We start from the raw sequence: 20441 nt of genomic DNA on the forward strand, positions 1-20441 counted from the left end.
CATGTATTGCACAGACAGACTTGCAGGCAAAACATTCATGTACACAAAAATAATAAAATTAATTTAAACAAAATGCCAAACCAAGTAGGGACTTCGGTCTCCATCACTCCTTCCTCATACTCTGGGCATGGCCTTCCTGGTTTCACACCGCTGCACGTTCTCAGCCTGCTCCCTCCCATCCTTCACAGGTCTGGTTACTCATCTGTCTTTCCTCCTAGCCCTTCCCCTTTCTGCTTTTACTTGGCGTCCTCAGACATACTGGGGGACAGTCATTGTGTTCATCTTAACTATCCTAGCAGTACATAAAAAAATGGCCATGTGGGCGTGTGATATATGAGTTTGGACATGCATGTCCGTGTGTATGCAGGAAGGCGTGTGTATCTGGTGTGTGAGCAGGTACGTGTAAGGTTTGGAAAACAAGCTTATGTGTTGATTGCCTTTGATCTGGAGCTCACCAATTAGCACTGACTGGCAGCCCGGGGAGCCCCAGGGATTCGTTTTTGTTTCAGCGTGGGACCGACAAGCACCCTCAGCTTTGTGTCATGGGTCCAGGAACCCAACTCAGATTCTCCCACTTCACAACTAGCACATTGTGACCAACTGATTGTCTCCCGGCCACCAAAATGGCTTCTTTACATTGCAATATTATTTCTTGGTCTCTACTACATGTGCTTTCTTTTGTGAATGGCCAGGATTAACAGCAACTATATGTTTAGAAAAGAATTTACTTTTTGCCTGCAAATAATTTTCAGTAAGAATAAACACTGACGTTTAGTTTTCCGAATGATGAGTGCACCTCTATGAAAATGAGGCAGTATGCTAAGTTTCTCCTTTTGCCCTTGATTTTCTTACTGCTTATCATAAATCTCGATGGAAATGAGGTTTTATGTCTGTGTTCTTACCTAGATTTTAGTGTGCTTTAATTATAGTGTACAGGGTATTGTTAATGCCATTTTAAATTTTTTTATGACATTTATATCTTTATGGAGATTGAGAATGGGCGCCTGCCACTTCAGTCAAATGCAGCTGAAAAGCCGTGTCTAGCAATCACTGTAGCATACTGCCTCTTAGGGAGTGTGGGCGCCTTTTCTCCATCACTGAAAACAGCAGTTTTCATTGTCATTTATCCCTGTTTGCTCATAAAGGATGGAGAATTGATTGGAAAAGTAAAATCCTGAAGTCATGGGTTCAAATCCTGACCTCAGACTGAAGTCATGGGTTCAAATCTTTACCTCAACAGGAGAATCTCATCTCCTTTGCTTTGAACATTTGTTATTTTGACAGAATTCCTAAAGTGCTCTTAGCAATTGTTTCTTTGATGTGACATAATTACCTTTATGTCTCATTCGATATATGGCCCTTATGAGAAAAGATGCCAAAAAAATATGATAACAGAATTCTTGGGAAGTCAGAGTGGTGCTGCGTGTCTCAGAACTGGAGTCTAATTCCATACAGCACACTCGGGTGTGGCATCCCGTATCTAGGCACTTACATAAGTCAGTGTCTGCATGATGTCACCAAGTGAATGTGCTCACAGTGATTGTGGCTGACGATGGCAAGAATAGCAAACACCTCGACACCTCCCACACATAGGAAAGATGATATTTCCACTTTTATGTGTCAATTTGACATTCGATGTAAATATTTTTGAGAGACAGATAAAAGCAGTGGCCCGACATCATCTTAAAAAAGACCTCAGGAAAGAAACGAAAATGGAGATTCAGTTTGGAAACAGTGGAATTGATTTTAGTAACTCGTGTGAAATCTCAAAGCAACCTAGACATGTTGAAGTGGTGCAAAGACTCCAGGAAACATCAGCTGCATCAGCTCCTTACTGCTGGGTGGCTTCTTCTTCCTCCCCCACCCCCACATATACCATCTCCCTAGTGCATATGTCCCTGTCACAGCTTTCTGAGAAAGAGGGACATTGAAACCTTTAGGGTTTTACTTTATGGAAAGGAGAAGGGCCCAGCACGGGATGCTACGGTACTAATTATGCATCTCAAGCACTCCTCTTTCCAAATCCACCCCCACTTATACATGCTGCCTCCCCTTCCCTCTGCTCTGGAAAATGACTTAACTGCTAAATTTATTACAAACTTCACGAAGTGAATCTGAACACATTCTGAATGCCCTCCACTAGAACAATAAAGAGCTCATTGTCTGGGCTTCCTTATAAAGTATTCTCCACTGGATTTTATGGTAACCTCTGCTGGAGAGCAAACCCAGGGCCTTAGGCACACCAAGCAGAAACTGAGGCAGAGTCACCCATCAAGCCCAGGTTTGCATCTTGAACTGTGTTCATGTGTGGGATGTGTGTGCCTTCCCTTTGATGTCGATTAGCAGTGCACACTCAGTGTGTGTGTGTGTGTGTGTGTGTGTGTGTGTGTGTGTGTGTGTGCCCTCAGTATTTCCAGCTTACTTCAGAGACAGCAGCTCATTGACATTTGACTAGGTAACCATTGACTACATTGGGTCACCTGTGACAGATTAATTTTGTTTTATTCTTTTGAACCCCTATTTTTTTTCTCATGTGTGTAATGTTCCCCCCCACCCCCTGCCTAGACCTGGTTAACCGTTTCTGCGAGCAGGTCCTCAATCTTTTACTTTGTCCCTACTTTCCTGTCCTAGCCCCGTCCTCCCCTGGTGTCGACTCCGTCCCCTTGCAGCGCACAGGCAGCCAACACGGGCCACAGAATGCCGCCGCAGCCACCTTCCAGAGGGCCAGCTATGCTGCCGGCCCAGCCTCCAACTACGCAGACCCCTACCGACAGCTGCAGTATTGTGCCTCCGTTGACTCTCCGTACAGCAAATCTGGCCCTGCCCTCCCACCTGAAGGCACCTTGGCCAGATCCCCATCCATCGACAGCATTCAGAAAGACCCCAGGTGGGTAAAACCGTGTTTCTTTACTCTGAGATGTATGAAGTGGTTGTGTAGCCTAGTTTCCTCTCGGTACGCTGTGAGCTGTTACTGCCTGCTTCTTATTGGCTGAGAATGAAAAGGTTGCCTCTTCTTTGGCTTTATGATATTTTTGTTGGATATGAGGTATGAACATATAGGATGGACCTCTAGCATCTCATATGGGTACTACATAAAGACCTATTATAAGAACAGCTTTGGGTGCCTATGGGTGTGGCAATCTAGTTTGATCTGGAGATCTCCTCGGTGAAGTGAGAGCTGAGGGCAAGAGCTGGGCAAAGTCCTCACCTGCCCTTCCGTGTCAGGGTCCACATGTGCTCCTGTCTGAGAGAGAGTTGGTTGCCATCCTCTGTCTTTCTGTTTATCAGAATGTAAAGCGCACCCATCCAGATTACTCTAAAATTCGGGAAGTCGAAAGTTCCCTATCACTTTCATTCTTTAAGTCTGGAGATCTTAGGGTGGGCTGTTTAGGGAATGGTAAAACATTCGCTGTGAATTGTTAAAGAAATGGTTCTGTGGCATGCGCCTCTTTCACTTTCTTGTTTCCAGAAGGAGCAGGGACTTACGGGGTACCCTACTTCTGAATTTGATCCTGACTCCCTGTGAATTTAGGTAGATGCTGTCCCATGTATGCACACACACACACACACACACACACACACACACACACGCAACCCTCACCTGTGAACACTCTAGAGCGGCTGAGAATCTGGTATTTGTTCCGAGCAGGGCTTGGGTGTGATGATAAGTTTGAGATGCATCTCCAGGCGTTTCCCTGACAGAGCCCACAGCTTCTTCTGTGCTGTATCGAGAATTTGCATGGTCTTCCTTATAAAAAGAAATTGCTTCTTCAAACATGAAAGGCAAATGGAATCATTTCATAGTGTGCCTTGAGACAGCTATCTCAATACAAGTGAAACCCACGTGGAGGACCCTTGCTAAGTGTTGTGCTGGGTGCGGTCTGCATGGTAAAGCTGGATTGCACTAAAGGCTCAGCCCTGACTGCAGGAGGTTGAAAGCACAGCTCATCCTCTGTGCTCAGTGCTGGTGTCTGCATTTCAAGCTTTCATCGCCGTCAAAAGTCTTTGAACTGAAACTGCCCTTCATTTTTAAAGCATGTATGGTTGGAACATTCTTCAGAAACTGTCTTTATCATTTTTATTCAGAAATAGGTAAAAATATATGGAAATTAAAAAAAACATTTGTGAAAACATAAGGGGTGTTCACATAGAATGCTTTGTCAGAGTTGGCGCTGTTTGACTTAACATTGTATATTTTATTTGCAGAGATACATATATGTGTTTATATTATATATGTATATATATATTCTAATCAACCTCCTGTTACTCTAATAAGCCAGGGACCAAAGGGAGCTTGTGGAAGAAAGAGTTAGCGTGGATATATTTTCCAGTCATAACAGATCACTGGAGAACTCAGGGCAGGAGCCCAGGGAGAGTGCTGCTTCCTGGCTCTCTGCTTCTTCACGGGTTAGAGAATGGGGAACTTCATTCCACAGCACAGAACCACCTGTCTAGGAATGCGGTCCATGGTAAGATAGGCCTGCATCAATGAATAATCTGGACAGTTCTCCCACAGACAGGCCCACAGACCGTCTGATAAAAACAGTTACTGATCTGAGAAACTTGGGCTCAGATGACTCTAAGCTGTGTCAAGTTGGTCAAAAGGTGAATATCTTCTCAGTTGAAGCAGGTGTAACTCTGTGACTCTGTCCCCTAATTCACTATGGATTCCAGGTTAGTCTCAACCTCCTGGTCCCCTGCCGCAGCCTCCCAAGTGCAAAGATTAGAAGCACAAGCAACCTCGTGAGAGTAAGATTTTATCTGTGATAAAAAAAAGGATTTAAATGCTCATATTAAAGAAATTTGGCTTAATAAGGAACTAAGTTTATATTTCTCTGGATGCAGTCTAGTGTTTTATGCTGTGTGTTCAAAGCATTTTATTTTATTAAACAGAATATCCTTCCCTTTCTATATTGCTGTCACCTTTATAGGTTTGTTTCTTTCTGTGTGTTGTCACAGCTCTGACAAGTTATGGATTATGTCACTTATATTTATGCGGTCCCTGCTGTAAACCAGGGCGAGAAGCACCACGGAGAAAGGGTAGAGTGAATAAGAGAATCTTGGTCACTAATCTTTATTAGTGCATGGTAAATTTGTATGTGAATGAGTGCTATGTGGATTACAACTTCACCGTTAATTTCAACAATGCTACATCCTGGCCTTAAGTATGTGTGTAAATTCCGACGAGTCCCAGCATGCTAAGCACAGACCTACAGACAAAGAATAAAAGCAGGGAGTCATGGCAAGGACCAGTGTAGATTAGTTTTTCTTAATATAAAAAACAAACCCAGGGATCTCTGGAATGAAGAATAAAATATAATAATGTCTCTGTGCAGGGTTTCCTTAAAGCAAAAGACTCTTATTATTGTTGTTAAGGACTCAAGAACCATGTGATTTCAAGTCCAAAGTATTAACTTTGTAGAGATATTTTATATCATTCGAATGATAGTTTCTTGTTGCTTCTAGTGTTTACTGGAACTATGTGTGCTAGAACAGAGACATCTAAGTTTCAGGGCTCAGGGGTATCCAGTTTGCCACTAGAAGCTGTTCACTAGAGTCTTTTGAGCCTCTCCACTCTTTTTCATGCCATTATTATCCATAATATTCACTAGACTAGAAGCAGTGTTCAGTTTGCAGCCTACAGCCCCATAAGCTCCAAGTGCTGTCCGGTACCCAGGTCAATAAACTTACCGATGATTTCATGAGAGCATCTTGTGAGCTTTGTGTTGCATGTGCCAGGATGAGTACATTGTTCCTTTTGCATCTTCTCTGGCTTTTTCAGGTGTGGTCCATAGCTCTGGGTAGCTGTGTAGCGGCAGGGAACACAAGGAAGTGGTTCCCGTGGCTCTCTAGGGTTGCTATTTTGGCACGTGTGGTTTTTGTTACACTTACTCAGTTTTTCCAGCATCTGACTCTTTGATCTTAACAGAGACCAATTTATTTTCCATTAAAGAGCTATATAGTATTCTTCAGTAAGAAGATTCCAGGTAAATATTGACTTTTAATATAAGAACTTGAAGTCAAGAGAGTCTTATTTGCTCTCTGGTCTTATTTGCCCCAGAGATCATTCCTGAAGGCTGGGAATTTCCTTCTGGATAATACTGGGCTCAGTTACAGAGATTTTGCAATCTTTTGGTCTTTTCTGCTTTTAACTGTAGACTCTAACAAGTGTGTGTGTGTGTGTGTGTGTGTGTGTGTGTGTGTGTGTGTGTGTGTGTGTGTGTGATGTTGACACACATGGAGATACACATGCCAATGAATGTGCCACACACTGGACGACCTGGGATGTTGCTTCTACTTTATTCCCCTGAAACAGGATCTTGTACTGAAGCTGGGTATAGGCTGGCAGCCACCAACTCCCAGCAATCCTCCTGTGTCTTCCCCTATCCTAATAGGGCTGAGTTTCTAGACCTTTACAAAGTTACATGTGGCTTTTTCTGTGACTTTTAGAAACTTGAACGGAGCTACTCACACAAGTGTCTTTATCAGCTGAACCGTCTATACAGTGACAAAAAAGAAAAATCTCATTTATAAATGCAATTTGGTTTGGTCTTGGTTTTGGCTTTTGTAGAGAGAAGTGCACACTATAGCATGTTTTTAATGAAGACACTGTGCCCAAATCAGCAACTGCATTTTATTGTATGTTGCTATCCTTTGGAGTTGTTTTATGTTGAAATGTTGATCAATAATATAAAATAGGCACTTTTAGGAAAGTATATATTTATGACTACTGTGTTATTTGCTATTGTGAGATATTATGAAAATTATTTTATGTGAGACATTATATTGACTCAAACATTATTTTTATCCATATTTTATCAATGACTAAACTTCAGTAAAGAACATGTTCAAATGTTTTTCTCATTATTCATCAGTGTGCATCACACACATTATATATACATATATATGCATACATATATATACATACATATATACACATATATATTCACACACACACATATATATACATATATATATATATATATATATATATATATATACATATATACATACATGCATACACACACACATATATACACCTTCGGGGAAAAAATAGAATTCTAAAATGATGCCTCTATAAGGGTATAGGTTAGAATGTTTTTCTTTGTTTGTTTGGTTTTTTTTTTTATTTTAATGCCTAAACACTATTACTGTGAAATTTAGGTTATTGTATAGCTTAAGTCACATTGCTGGGATGTTTGCAACTAAATATGTGTAACATTCCCATGATCTACTTCTCTTCTGTTATGCATCTCTGCAGAACCTAATATCCATTTCCAACACCCAGTCATCACTCACATAACTGGAACTTCCAAGTTTAAAAGCCATTATTCATTTCAACCGATAAACTGACTGACACCTTCTCCGTGCCACCCAGGCCCTGCAGCTGGCTGGCTTCTCAAACCCAACCATTTAGGGCCGTGGTAGGATACGCTTAGTCCCAATGACGTTGGTGATTTTGATGGTTGCTGTTGTTGTCTTATGGGCTTTACTTAGGAGATGTCTCATGTAGCCCAGGCTGTCCTTACTTACGAGATGTCTCGTGTAGCCCAGGCTGTCCTCAAGCCTGCTATGGAGCTGAAGGATGACCTTGAACTTCTCATACTGCTGCCCCTACACTGAGATTTCAGGGAGTCGTTGTTGTGCCCCATTTCAAGCAATGCTGAGAATCAAATCCAGGACTTCATTTGTGCTAGACCGGCACACTGCAAGCTGAACTGTGTCTCCAGCCCTTCACACTAATACATGCTGAAACAAAGTCTGTATCTCCTATAGGTAGGTTCTTTGGTCTTGTCTCTTGTCTTTGAAATACAGGAGAATGTGACAGTTTTCTCTTCAAGGAACAATTTTGAAGATAGTTACGTCACCACCACCCTCTATCCCAAATGGCCAGACCCTCTGTTCCTCTTCTAGTTGCTCCTAGCCTCTCACTGTCCTGTCTGGCTTCCTTGTCTGCCCCACACCTCAGCATTATTTGTAGAAGGGGATTCAAAGTTATCTTGGGCCACCTACATCTACTGTAGTTTTTCCTGCTGGTGAAATAACAATAATGTTAATAAATAACAACCAAAATAATAAAAATTAATTGATAGTATGACTCATGTCTGGCGTTAAGCATTTTATACCCATTATTTAGTGTGATCATTCTAAGATGTCTGTGGTATGACTCCCTCCTCAATTACCAGTTAACCCATCATGTTAAAGATGCTTCTGGCCATGACTGCCCATCTGTCATCATCCTTAACCATGTAACTGTGCATTCTGCAGATCTCTCTTCAGTATAACCCTCATGCAATATAATATCACCAATGACTCTTCATTTTACTTATTAGAAATGTGATTGTTTATCCTCCAAGTCTAAGCCTGAGGACAGGACCGAAGTGGCTTGAAGCTTCAGAATTCTGAATAATGTTAATTCATGATACCTCAACTACTGGTTGACACCATTGGATTTACTGTCGCCAACTGTGTGCATGATGAATTTTCATGATAATATAATTAATGTGGGGAACTACTCAACTGTTTTTGAGTCAAGAGAAAGATAATGTTCTTCAGGAACAGAACAAAGAAGAGATAGAGCTGGCTTTAGGTAGGAAGGTTAAAAGCAAAGCTCTGAAGTGATACTTCCTATCCACCTACCTTGTTATTCCATCACAAGTGAAGATGTGAAGTCCCCCTCAATCTACCATGCACAAACCGCTTTGGTGTGTCACTTGATGTCATAAGTCACTTTTCTTTACCATCTTGCATCGAACATTTGATTGTCTACAAAAATAGAGCACCCGAAGTATTTGTCGTTGTCAGACATGTGGTAGCTGACTGCCAGTTGTTAACCAGTGACAATTAATTTCCATTGCCTCTTGGAAAGCTCCGCAGCAAATTAAGGTCATTAATTTGGAGGTTCTGGCATTGGCAGAGAGAAGATTTGCATTCACAGTCAGAATCACAGTACATTTTAGTGTGAAGTTTCCACTGTGTATGACATAACCTGAAAAGACCAGTAACTAAAAATCTTCCATCTACTGAGCATCATCCCAACCACTTGAATGGGCTGCACTAGGTCTGTGTTATCAGGTAGTAAATGTGTTGGAAGACTACATGCATACATACATATATACATACATACATACATACATACATACATACATACATATACATACATATACATACACATATATACATACATACATACATACATACACACACATGGAGGCAGAAAGAGTAAGAAAGAACATCAGATATAACAGTGGGGCACATTTATAAATATGAAGCATTAATGGGAGGAAGGAAAGAACATTCACATATCCTTGCCGAATCACCCTCTCAATTTCCTAAGAGTCTTCCATATGTGTTTTGTCCTTTGTCCATGATTTTTGTTTAAACTTCCATATTGGAGCTGAGCTCCCAGCTTGGGAACCCCATTAAAGATAGGACACACACTGAAGAATCTCACACTGTGATAACCAGGCCATTTGTAAGAATCCCTGTAGCACAGTTTTCATGCTGCCACATGCGGCTGCTGTGTACTAAAGGGTGCTGCGAGGGGTGGGTCTCCTGACTTTCAAAGTTAGCCGGGTGAGCCCCGGTAGTTTTTGACTGCACACATCAGTTTATTTTTGAAAGCTCTGTGGGTACCGACAGAGAGTGGCCACTCTTTTACATGGCCGTGAAGCATCCCTAATCACGCAAGACACTTGGAAGAGAGACATGAAATGACTTTGAATGTAGGACAGGTGTTTCAATAGAATAAAAGTAGTCTTGTAGAAAAAAAAAGTTGATTAAAGATAGATGTTTGGAAACCACCAACTTAAAAGCCACATCGAGGGAGCAATCACTTTTCTGAAGACGGGAGTGATAAACGCAGTTTAAGGCATTCATATAGATCCACCTCTGAGAGTGTGACAAAGCTCACACTGGCCTTTTATTTGCTTTACCTAAATAGACTGTTTTGAGTATTCTTGATGAATAAATGAGTAGAAGAAGGATATTTCTTCTTAATATATCTTATGTTCTCCCTAAAAGCAGTATTTACTTTTAATCATTTCCAAAATAATATATCCATATGTGCCATACTGTGTAACAGCAATGAAGTTGGAGGTAGCAAGCATCCCACATGACTCTCGGTAGCACCGCCTTCTGTTGTTTATGTCTTTTACAGCCGTTGTCCACGTTCAATTCCATTGAGTCTGTGTGCATAGCAGAATTATGCAGAGGGGAAGTTTGTGGGTTGGGAAAGCAGAAAGCAAGTCAGAATTCTAGGGACACAAGGCAGGGCTGTGAGCCCAGTTTGCAGGTCAGCTTCCCACTGCCAGTCGAGCCTCTGGATCTGCCAGCTTAGCTCTCAGGCATGGAGGAACAGAGATGACCATCTCTGATGCCCCTTGTCGTGGGTTCCCATGCAAAGACACCATGAGGTAATATAACTACGTGATTGCTGGTTGCAATCATGGGGTGAGTTGTCAGACTGAACTGAGTCACCTTCTCCGCCAACCGTCAACCGTTGCTTTCAGTGTCTCCCATTTATTTTCTGCTATTGAAAAGTGGGGCAGTCAAGAAGTTGGCACAACTGGTATGCTCACCAAAACACGAATGGATAAATCAAATACAGAAAGAATATGCACTCAGTGTTCAATATTGATATGGATTGGAGAAGTACAGATACATTATAATGTGGATGAAGCTCATGACATTACTAGTGAAATAAGCCCGATGTAAAATGGCAGATTGTTCGGTACACTTCCATAAAGCAGTAAAAGTACCAAATTCACAGAGCCATTAACTAGAATGCTGGTGGCTAGTAGGTGTGTCAGAATGATAGTTAATACGTAATGGCCAGCAGCTCTATGTTTGGGATGAGGATATACTAGAATTATGTTATGAAAGGTTTTCACAGAACTTGTTACTGTGCTTCATAGCACTAGCTGTGAAATAACTAGAATGGTAAAATCTCGGGATATTTTATAATGACAAAAAGGTAATCAAAGGGGCTGGTAGGATACAGCTCAGCCAGGAAAGCACTCGATGTACAACCATGAGGTCCTGAGCAGTTATGAACAAAACCTCTCTGTAAAGCTGGCTGTGGTGGGATGTCCTGGCACTGGGAAGGCAGGCAGGAGGATACTGGGGGCTTGCTGATCAACCAGCATAGCCAAATTGGTGAGTACCAGATCCGGTGAAAGACTTTATCTTATCTTTAAAAAGGGGGGGAGCATACAACAAGAGATGGCTCCGTGGTTAAGAATGCTCATTGGCTTCCTGGATGACTCACGCTCCATTTCTGACACCCAGATCATGCAGATCATGCAGTTGGCAGTCGTTGTTAATTCCACTTCTAGGGGAATTAACCAATATCCACCGGTGTGCATGAGCATTTGTAATCACAAGGTGTACATAAAGTTATAAAAGTATAAGTACACACACACACATACATGAATGAATGACTAAAACGTCGAGGAGTAGAGCAATTGAGACAGACACCTAGTGTCAACCTCTCGTCTCCACATGTACTCACACACCTGTACACATATGTGCACACACATGCATACACACAGCACTTGACATGGACCTACATACCTGTACACATATGTGCACGCACGTGCATATACACAGAGTCTGACATGTACACATTTGTGTACACACACAGGGTAATGGGCAACAAAATGCTGCCCAGGTGCTGCTCCTTATAAATAGAAGCCTGCACCGGGTCAGAACAAGGAAGTCAGAGAGAGAGGGTCATGCAGTGGATCCTGACTGTAACAGTTTCCAAGCTGTGCCTCCCACCACCTTGTAGGAAATGGTGGAAGCCGCTTCTCTGGAGGTTACCACAGCATTGCTGCTTTGCACTGCTCCTCAAATAGGCCACTAAATTCTATAAACCTATTATAATAACATATTTCCTAATTATAATAACCACAATACCATGTTAAAGAATGAATGCTTTTTAAATTAGATGCCATATTATTCTAGAGAACAGAAACACTTATTCACACCACTTGAGAGTTGTTCATAACACTCGAGCATCTTTATCACAGTTAGTTTGGGGCATTTTGTTCTTTTACTCAGCAAAGATTTACTGAGCGAACGGTCAGGCGCTGTTTTGGATACCAAAAGACATTTGCATCAGGTAAATGATGTGATGTAAGAGTGACTAGGAAGTACATAGGAAATAGTCATGTTTAAACTCCTATCAACTTTAAGTAGGGTGTAAATGAAGACTCAACTCTTACATTTTTATTTAAGATCACCCTTAGTCACTGCTTATGCCAAGCAACACATAATTCCGTTTAATAGCGTCAGTCCTCCTCATGCTGCCTGCTGGCTTCAGAGCCCCAGCCCCTGACTCAGTTCGTTTGCAGTCATACCGAGGGAGGATGAAGCACCGGGTCATCACGAAAGCCCCTAACCCTGAAGCTTGCAACCAACATCAAGGAGTCCAATAGGAAGGCATCCTTTTCTCCCAAGAGCCATTAGGACTCTCCTCCTGTCTCATCACAAAGGTGTTGCTGTGGCTCAAGCCAGGCCTGGTGGTACTAGAAAACAGCTCACTATGGTAGATGGCAGCACAACAGCACTTGTGCCATCGAAGGATCTGTATTGTTGTGATGCCTGGGTGCCTTTATGTGAGATGTTGTGTTTCCATCCACGCCTGGTAATGTGCTCATTGTCCTCTGTCCTGAGAATAACTGAAACATTAACAGATTTAATTTTGTCATGAATCAGGTTGAAAGTATCAGGAAAATGACAGTGTCAGCGTTGTAAATGGAGCTTTAGCAGCACAAATACTGTGTCCATGAAGTAATGTGTAAAATACCTTGGTGGCCATATTTACACAAATATCTACAGCATCTTAAAACATGTTCAGATACATATACACAAACATAACACATATACACATACTCTCAACACACTCAGAGACACTTAAAACACATTCAGATACATATACACAAACATCACACACACACACACAAATCAGACCTATGTCTGTCTAGAGGCTTTTAAACAGAACTCTAACCCTAAGGACAAGGCACCAAATCATCAGAAAGAATACATTTGCATTCTTCAAAATTGCAATGCAATTCCAGCTTTATTACTGACATCATTGGTTACTAAAAATGGAGGCAAACTGGGCAGTGCAGAAGAAGCTCTTCAGCCCCTGGGCCAGTCCTATGCACTTGCCATTCCGGCCCATGCTCCAGGCTGAAGCGCCCGTGTGTCATGTGCTGCATTAGCTCATTCTGCACACTGAACACTTACAAGTGGCAGGGAATGAGAATGCCCTGTGGCAAGCTCGGTCAATAGGAGCTTGTTGTTAAGTTTCCAGAGAGGTATGAAAGGGACAGGAAATGGGCCCAGCAGCCTCATCCAGGAGGGCCTCATTGAAAACCAGTTCACAGGCTCAGAGACAATAGAAGCTTTTGGAACCCGGGCAGGATCTCTGAAAATGGCACTGTGGATGGAATGAGCCTGCCCTGGGCCTCACTGCAGCCTGTGGTGAGAGGTCTCGGCCCCCCTGCCCTGCTCTGCCACCTTGCCACTCACTCACCCTTACCTCCCTCCCATTCCTCTCTTTGGATCTACTCACAGGGCTATCAGGATAAAGACTGTGCTCTGCCTTAGGCCTCTACTCAGTCTTCTATGTGCAGAGCTCCCCAGCACCCAGAGTTCACCCTTGCTCAAGAGATACGTCATGGATGCAATATACCATCCTTGAAATTCCTGCGGTGAAGTCTTAACTGCTAGACTCACAGTGTGTAGAAACTGTCTCCAAGTGGGTGATTAAAGATAAACTGATGCCCCGGGTTGAGGCCTTCATCCCACAGGACTGACTTGCAAGATTGTATGCAGACAGTGGGAATCCAGTCACTTGCAAATTGAGGAGAGGGGCCTCAGAAAGAGGAAAACTTCCCAGCACTTTGGGCCCCAGTTTCCAGAGCAGTGGGTTAAATTTGTGTTAGGTTGTGAATGGCATGCAGGAGGTAGCCACTTTATCACTGCAGTCTAAGCTTGGATAGGATCTTCCGTGAGCAGCCATGAGGGTGTGCGGTGCATAGCTGGAGAGAGGTTTTTCAGAGCTTGCAATATCTGCCTGATGCTTAGCAGAGGTCTCTTTGGGCAGTGTGAGTATGAAAGTCGTCAGCTGTGGTGGAACTCTGTAGGAAGCTACAGAGCTGTGCCCCGAAGGAGCAAGGTAGAGTGAACTGTGGCTGTGACATCTTCTCTAGGAAGGCCAAAGGGTCTAGCAGATCCAACACTTTTCCACACAGATATGGTTTCCTGAAGATTCATGAAGTATAAAATTTAAAATACAATGTGCAGGTCAATATAGATCTATTTATCAACTTTATAAAATTTGAAAATGAATACAGAGGTTCTATAAAATGAGATTTGAAAATGGACAGTTTTATAGTTTTCCATGTATATGCATATATATTTGTGTGTCTTTGTGCATGTATGTAAATGATCCTGATACATGGGCATGCCCAGTCACAGAAGTGAACTGGTTTCTAGAAACTAATAATCATTTCATCCCTTAAAATTTAAAAACACTGAAAAACTAATAGGTCCATCATATTTTGAATTTTGCATTAAAACATATTATTTTACTCAAACAAGTTCTAGAGTGAGCAAAACTTACTAGCATCTAGGGGCTTGTGGTCCAGTGAGTGGACCTGAGCCTAGGTGCTGGTGGGAAATTTAGAATCCCAGGCCCTACTCCATGCCTCAGACACCATGATCTGCATTTTAACCAGACCCCCAAATGAGAGCTGTGCGTGTGGTTGTCACCGTCACTGGCTCTATCAGAAACCTTCTCAGCCACCACACCCAGTTTATTGCAGGAATCAAACAAAGGCATTCAGAGGTCACTCTGACTGGGCCGTGTTAAATGTGTCTGGTATTCTATTGCTGTGTTGTGCCAAAATGAAATATTAGGATTATTTTATTTTTATAGACTCAGAGTGTTTCTTAAGTGATAAAATGTCTGAATTTGAGAAGCCAGGTGTTCCATGAAATTCATATTATGACCCACAAAATGTAAACTCACCATTTAAAATTTCAGAAGATAGATTTTAAAGGTAGTTTTCACCTACTAAAAATTTTTTTCTTGCCTTTCAAAGATTTCTATGTTCCCATCTCCCTTACCCTAGCCAAATCCTTTAAATATCTCATCTTTCTCCAATTGAACCATTCCCAGTTTGATGAGGGAGCTCTGAACTCTTCATCTCAGGATTACTTATCCTTGCCAGAACCTTATCTTTTCTATAATGCTTTGTTTCATTCTTTGTCCTCATGCCATGCCCTTGACTGTCATCAGCCACAGTGAAATGACCTCATCCAGTTTCCTCTGATTGCATCTTAGCAGTAGCATCCCTCGCCACTCTGAGATCACTCAGTCTGGACGTGGACACTTCCTGCATCACCAATCTTCACCATCCAGGTGAAGCATTTGGTCTGTCTCCCATCAGATAGATGCCCCTCAGGAAGTTCAGTCATGAATATCTTATCAGCATAGAAGAACACTTGAGTCAGTGTCTTCAGCCAAGTGTATCTATCACATTGCAGCCTGCAACTTCTTGTCAGGATTTCAGAGTCAGGTATCCACTCCCAGACCTACAGACCAAAATCAGCAGGATCACTTGACGTTGACTCATTTTGCATTAAAGTTTAAGAAGCTTCTATTGGAAAATCAGTATTGTGCAGCCCTTTTCCTCCTGAGTTATCAATAGAAGGTAGCAACGTTTCATGTATCTTCTTATGGGGCTCAAATCTTAGGGACTGAGGATGAAGGGCAGAACAGCTGATTTTCACCTTTGTAATAGAGGAGAGAAATGCAAGTGCTCCTAGAAGGAAGCAGCCATGCAAGCTTGTTACTAGACTAGACTTTCTCAGAGATTGGCAATAGGAGCTGCTTCCCTGGAGTTGTCGACGAGCAGTGCTCAGGCTGTGGTGGTGTATCTGAGAGTAAGGAGACTCCTCAGGGCTCCATAGTCTTCATTCCACAATGCCTCTTCCCAAGTCCCCTTCACCATTTTCCTGCCCCTTCTTCACAATGAACACTCTCTCACCTCTAAACCCCTTTTTTATGGCAATAGCATTTCAAAAACTTACATGTATAGTAAACAAAAATAGGAAAATGGGTGGATAAACAACTTGTCCTGCTGTAGAACATTCATTGACAGAAATAAAACCATCTCGGCAAAAGTTGTATTTTTTCTAAAAAATATTGTACTATTTGCTTCATAATTACATACCAAAATATTGTGTCTTACTACATATTCTTGTCCAACTGTATACTACTACTCATGATAACCACTTCACTCAGAAATTAAAAATTAGATCTTTAGTGTCAGGAGATATGAATTACACAGGCATAGTTATAAGTGTATGTTTTAATGAATTATCAGAGTACACTTTTGATCATTTCAAAGGGATAAAATGTGGAGGTCCCTTGAAAGCGTGGAAATGCATCATAATCTACATTTTATTGGGTCAAGTCCTGACTCTGTCATTCGGCCTATGAAGGAAAATAAAACTTTGGAGGCTCCCATTAGGCTTCACCTTTGAGCCAGTTTCTCGGAAATAAGAAAGAAAACAGTCCCGGCCTCTTTCAAACCCCAGTTCAGGCAAAAAGGGGTCAGTTCTTTAGCTACAGACTTTGATTTCCATTTAAGGCTTTTACTCTTTAGAAAAACAGAATAATGTGTTGAGTTGAAAGCTGGAAAAAAAATGAAACTTGGCCTTGGGGATTTAGAGAAATCAGTACCCATTCCTTAGCAGATCTCAGACGTAAGTCTCAAAACAAATGGGATCTTTCAATTAATACATGACAAATGCAGATGCTTGGAGTGCCTTAGAAACAATGCCGACTATACCCTCTCCCAACCTGGCTCTCTTCACCTTCACTGGCACACGGTCACAGCGATGGCACGCTGCCCTCAAATGGAGAAGACTTGCGCATTTCATCTTTTCAGGAAAGCCAGAATTGTCCCCCGCCAGTAACCCGAGGTGCCCCGGCCTTGTTGGAATGGATGCCGTCTAGTGTCCCATTATTATTTGCTAAAGTGAAGTAGCCACAGGAGATGCTTTCAGATGCCTCCCAGATTCTTTGTCCAGTCAGACACCGGCCTTTCTGACAGTTATTGAAGCTAATGGGGAAAGCTCCTTCGGCAATTTTTAGCAAGAAATAACTGGGCCTGCCTGTGATCACTGACTCAAGTTTTCACTTTAAGGTTTGCCTTGGTGTTCCAGTGTTAACTGGGGGAATAGTACCTTAGACACCTAGGAATGTGTTCTACTGCATAGGCTATGGTGATGGATCCAAAGTCTATATTATTGTTTGGGTTCCATTGGTGTTTGCCTTGCAAATTTCAGGAATGGGTTACCTGGATCTCCTGCGAATCCCCTTATACCCAGAATCAAGTTCAGACATTCCAAGCTCTGGTGACAACCCAGATCATGTCAGAGCACATCTAAGGCAGTGGAGCTAAGCATCTCAAACACTTCAAACATTCGACCCTTTTCTAGAGCAAACTGTATGACATAGTTGGAAGATAACTAGTTTCCCAGGAGAGGCTCATGATGAATTTCCCACAAAGCAAAAGTACTATAGGTCCAGGAAGGCAGTAAGCACTCAACATAGAGGACAGAGATGTAGAGGGAAGGTACTTGGTAGAATCCAGTTTTCAACTTGACAGGCTTCTGAGTTTAGACCTTTTGAGGTGGTATAAACAGGTATCTTTTTTGTACTTCCAATCGAGGCCCCAGGGGTTAGGAAATGGGGCTGAGGTTTATGAAGTTCCCATCAGCCTCAGGATTGTACATCAGAGGGCTATGTGTCCATCAGCATCCATATTCGCAATCCCTAGGGAAGAATTAAAACGAAACGCATCTGTATACATGTGAGCACATGCTGTAGGATTAGTTCTCTCCTCTTTTTAAAGTTCACGAGTCTGCTGGTAAGTGTCCCGGGGTTTCTCCTCTCTTAGGTCAGCGCTTTGCCTCTCTTGAGCGTTATCACAAGTCCAGCTGATGTCATTTCAAGGTGACATGTGTTGATAGGGGTATAATATGGGATGGCTTTGCAGTAATGGGATTTCCTAAGCAATATAGTATGACAGCAAAGTTGTTACTGTGTTTCTCATCCAGAGTCTGGGCTTTGATCCTTTAAACTCTGTCCAGTTCCTACTATCACCTGGGAGATGTATGGAGCTATAACTAGGGTACTGGGCCATGAGCCATAGTGCAGTTCTCCAGACTGTAACATTGCTTTGGCCTAATGACCTTCATTCCTGATATACCTACAGGTGACACAAATGTCGCCTTAGTTAAATTCCCTTGCAGTGTAACAGCACATGTTTCTTTTTCCTAATTTTTACTATTGCTTTGTAAAATACTATCCATTTTACATTGGTTTTTCTAATAGCTGAAACAGCTTTGATTCTCTGTCTCTTGGTGGCAGGTTCGTTATCCATTTGGTTGTATAGTTGCATTCTATTGGTACGAAGATAAAGCTTTCATCTAAAATATTAAAGTAGGTTGAGCTCTGCGTGTATTCAAGGAAAAGAAGAATGAGAGGTGTTAAGTTTTGAATTTATAAAAACATAATTTGTGGTGTACTTGTTTTGAGAAAATCTTCATGCTTGTCAAGCTAAAGGACAGGTTTCATAAATCGATGGTAAGTTCTGTTAGGCCATTCTTGGGAATTGGTGTCATGTTAATAATGTTGACTATTAAACAGTTCTTGTTTTCAGCATCTCTCTAACTCATTTTCCTTTTCCTGCTCAGCTGATTAGATGCTTAGTATTCCACCCGATTCCCTCACCCACAGAGCCTTTTTTGAAAACCGTGACATAGTTGCTCGTTTGTTTAAGGACACCAATATTTAGATAAACAAAATTCTTAATGGGAAAGGCAAAATTGCAGCTACTGTTCTTCTGAGCATGAAAAGGAAAGGTATTGGCCCCCAAGAAACATTACTGTTTCTGCCAAAATCTGTCAGCTGAGCCTTATAAAAACTAACAGGAAAAAGGTGAAATGAAATGTTGTATTTGAAATTGACTTAATTTACTTTTGATGGGTGCTGACCTTAGCAGCACCATGACAGTCAAATGCAATTAAGCAGATCCTGTGACCAAAGGAGCTAGGATGCAAACTCTGTGGAATGGACAGAAGCCTCATTCCCAGCCAGATTCCATTATTATTCCAAGGTGCTAGATCAGTGATGGACACCGTGCCATTTCCATTGAAGCCTAAGAAGCATCCCTAAAAGCCTTGTGGAAATCAAGAGCATGTCATCTGTCGCAGAGTCAGATGTGACATACCCAGGTATTCTGAATGTATGAGAAATCGGATGCAATTACAGATTTATACTGTGCACACTTAAAACTTACCAAACAGCTTGTCAGTTTTCTCTACACAGTACGTAGGTGGTCACAAGGTGGCCAAGGAAAGACATGTCTGGACAGAAACCTGAATAAACATTGAGTACGATCCAGGAGGAACCTAGTGCTAAGGGCCAGAGCGAATCCAAAATTCTAAGACTCTGAGAAACTGCAGCAAGGAGATCTAGGCATCTCGAAATACTAACCTGGAGATACGGAGCAAGAATGTGGAGGTGTTTGCAAGGCACAACTGTGGGGTGTCCCTATTAAGATCAGATGGAGAGTCATTCGTCGTCTTTTATAGATAAGGATAATAGATTTTAAAGGATCCTTGGAGCTTGAAGTAAAAATGATCCTAAATGGAGATAGGTGAGGAGCAGGGATACCTTGGAGATGGCACTGCAGACCCAAGCACAGATGAAGCTGGAAGGAAGACCTGGGCATCCCAAGCCTGGGGCTCCACATGGGTCAGACACTGGTTTAAGTTTTTGCCCATGTTACAGCAGTTTCATGATTCCTAATAAGGTAAGCGCTATTCTTATCCTAATGCGACACTTGAGCAATCCACTCAAAGCCAGCAAACAGCTTTGAAGAGAGGAGAATTTGGCAGAGAAAACTGAAGTGATGCCAACCGTGAAAATAGGAAGAGATCAAAGAGGGCACTCAACCGAGGCAAGCAAGGAAAGGAAGCAGGTAGAGGAAGGGCAAGCCTGGGTCAGCTGCCACTGTGCCATCTAGTACAAAGGCGGATAATGAACCACCACAGGCTGCAGCTTTCGATCTGGGATCTGGAGTGGATGATAAATCTCAGCTTTGCTGGACTTACCAGCACACGAAGGTGAAAAAAAAAAATAAAGTTATCAAGTGTAGGGAGGTTTGGAAGCCAGTGCAATATAGCTTCAAGGAATATGGGCTGTCTTGGTTCAAATCTGATTGTCTCCATGGGCGACCTTGAACCATGACCCGTATTTTCCATAGTTGTTCGTATGGGTGATGGTAAATTTCCCGTTTTATTATCAGTTGTAGAGTTGTTGTGTTGCTATGTGCAAACTGCATAAAAAC

General features: G+C 42.1%; 1 protein-coding gene across 3 annotated transcripts in view; it reads left to right on the forward strand.

Moving 5' to 3' along the window:
* The window catches only part of Ctnnd2 (catenin delta 2), an 801097-nt gene that overhangs the window by 486812 nt on the left and 293844 nt on the right, over nt 1–20441 (forward strand). For all 3 annotated transcript variants that reach the window (XM_021208296.2, XM_021208297.2, XM_029543879.1), the window contains one exon: nt 2632–2887. In XM_021208296.2, coding sequence (XP_021063955.1) covers nt 2632–2887 — 256 coding nt within the window. The remainder of the gene's footprint in view (nt 1–2631; nt 2888–20441) is intronic.

This window comes from Mus pahari, chromosome 11, assembly GCF_900095145.1.
Source record: "Mus pahari chromosome 11, PAHARI_EIJ_v1.1, whole genome shotgun sequence".
In the NCBI taxonomy this organism is placed as follows: domain Eukaryota; kingdom Metazoa; phylum Chordata; class Mammalia; order Rodentia; family Muridae; genus Mus; species Mus pahari.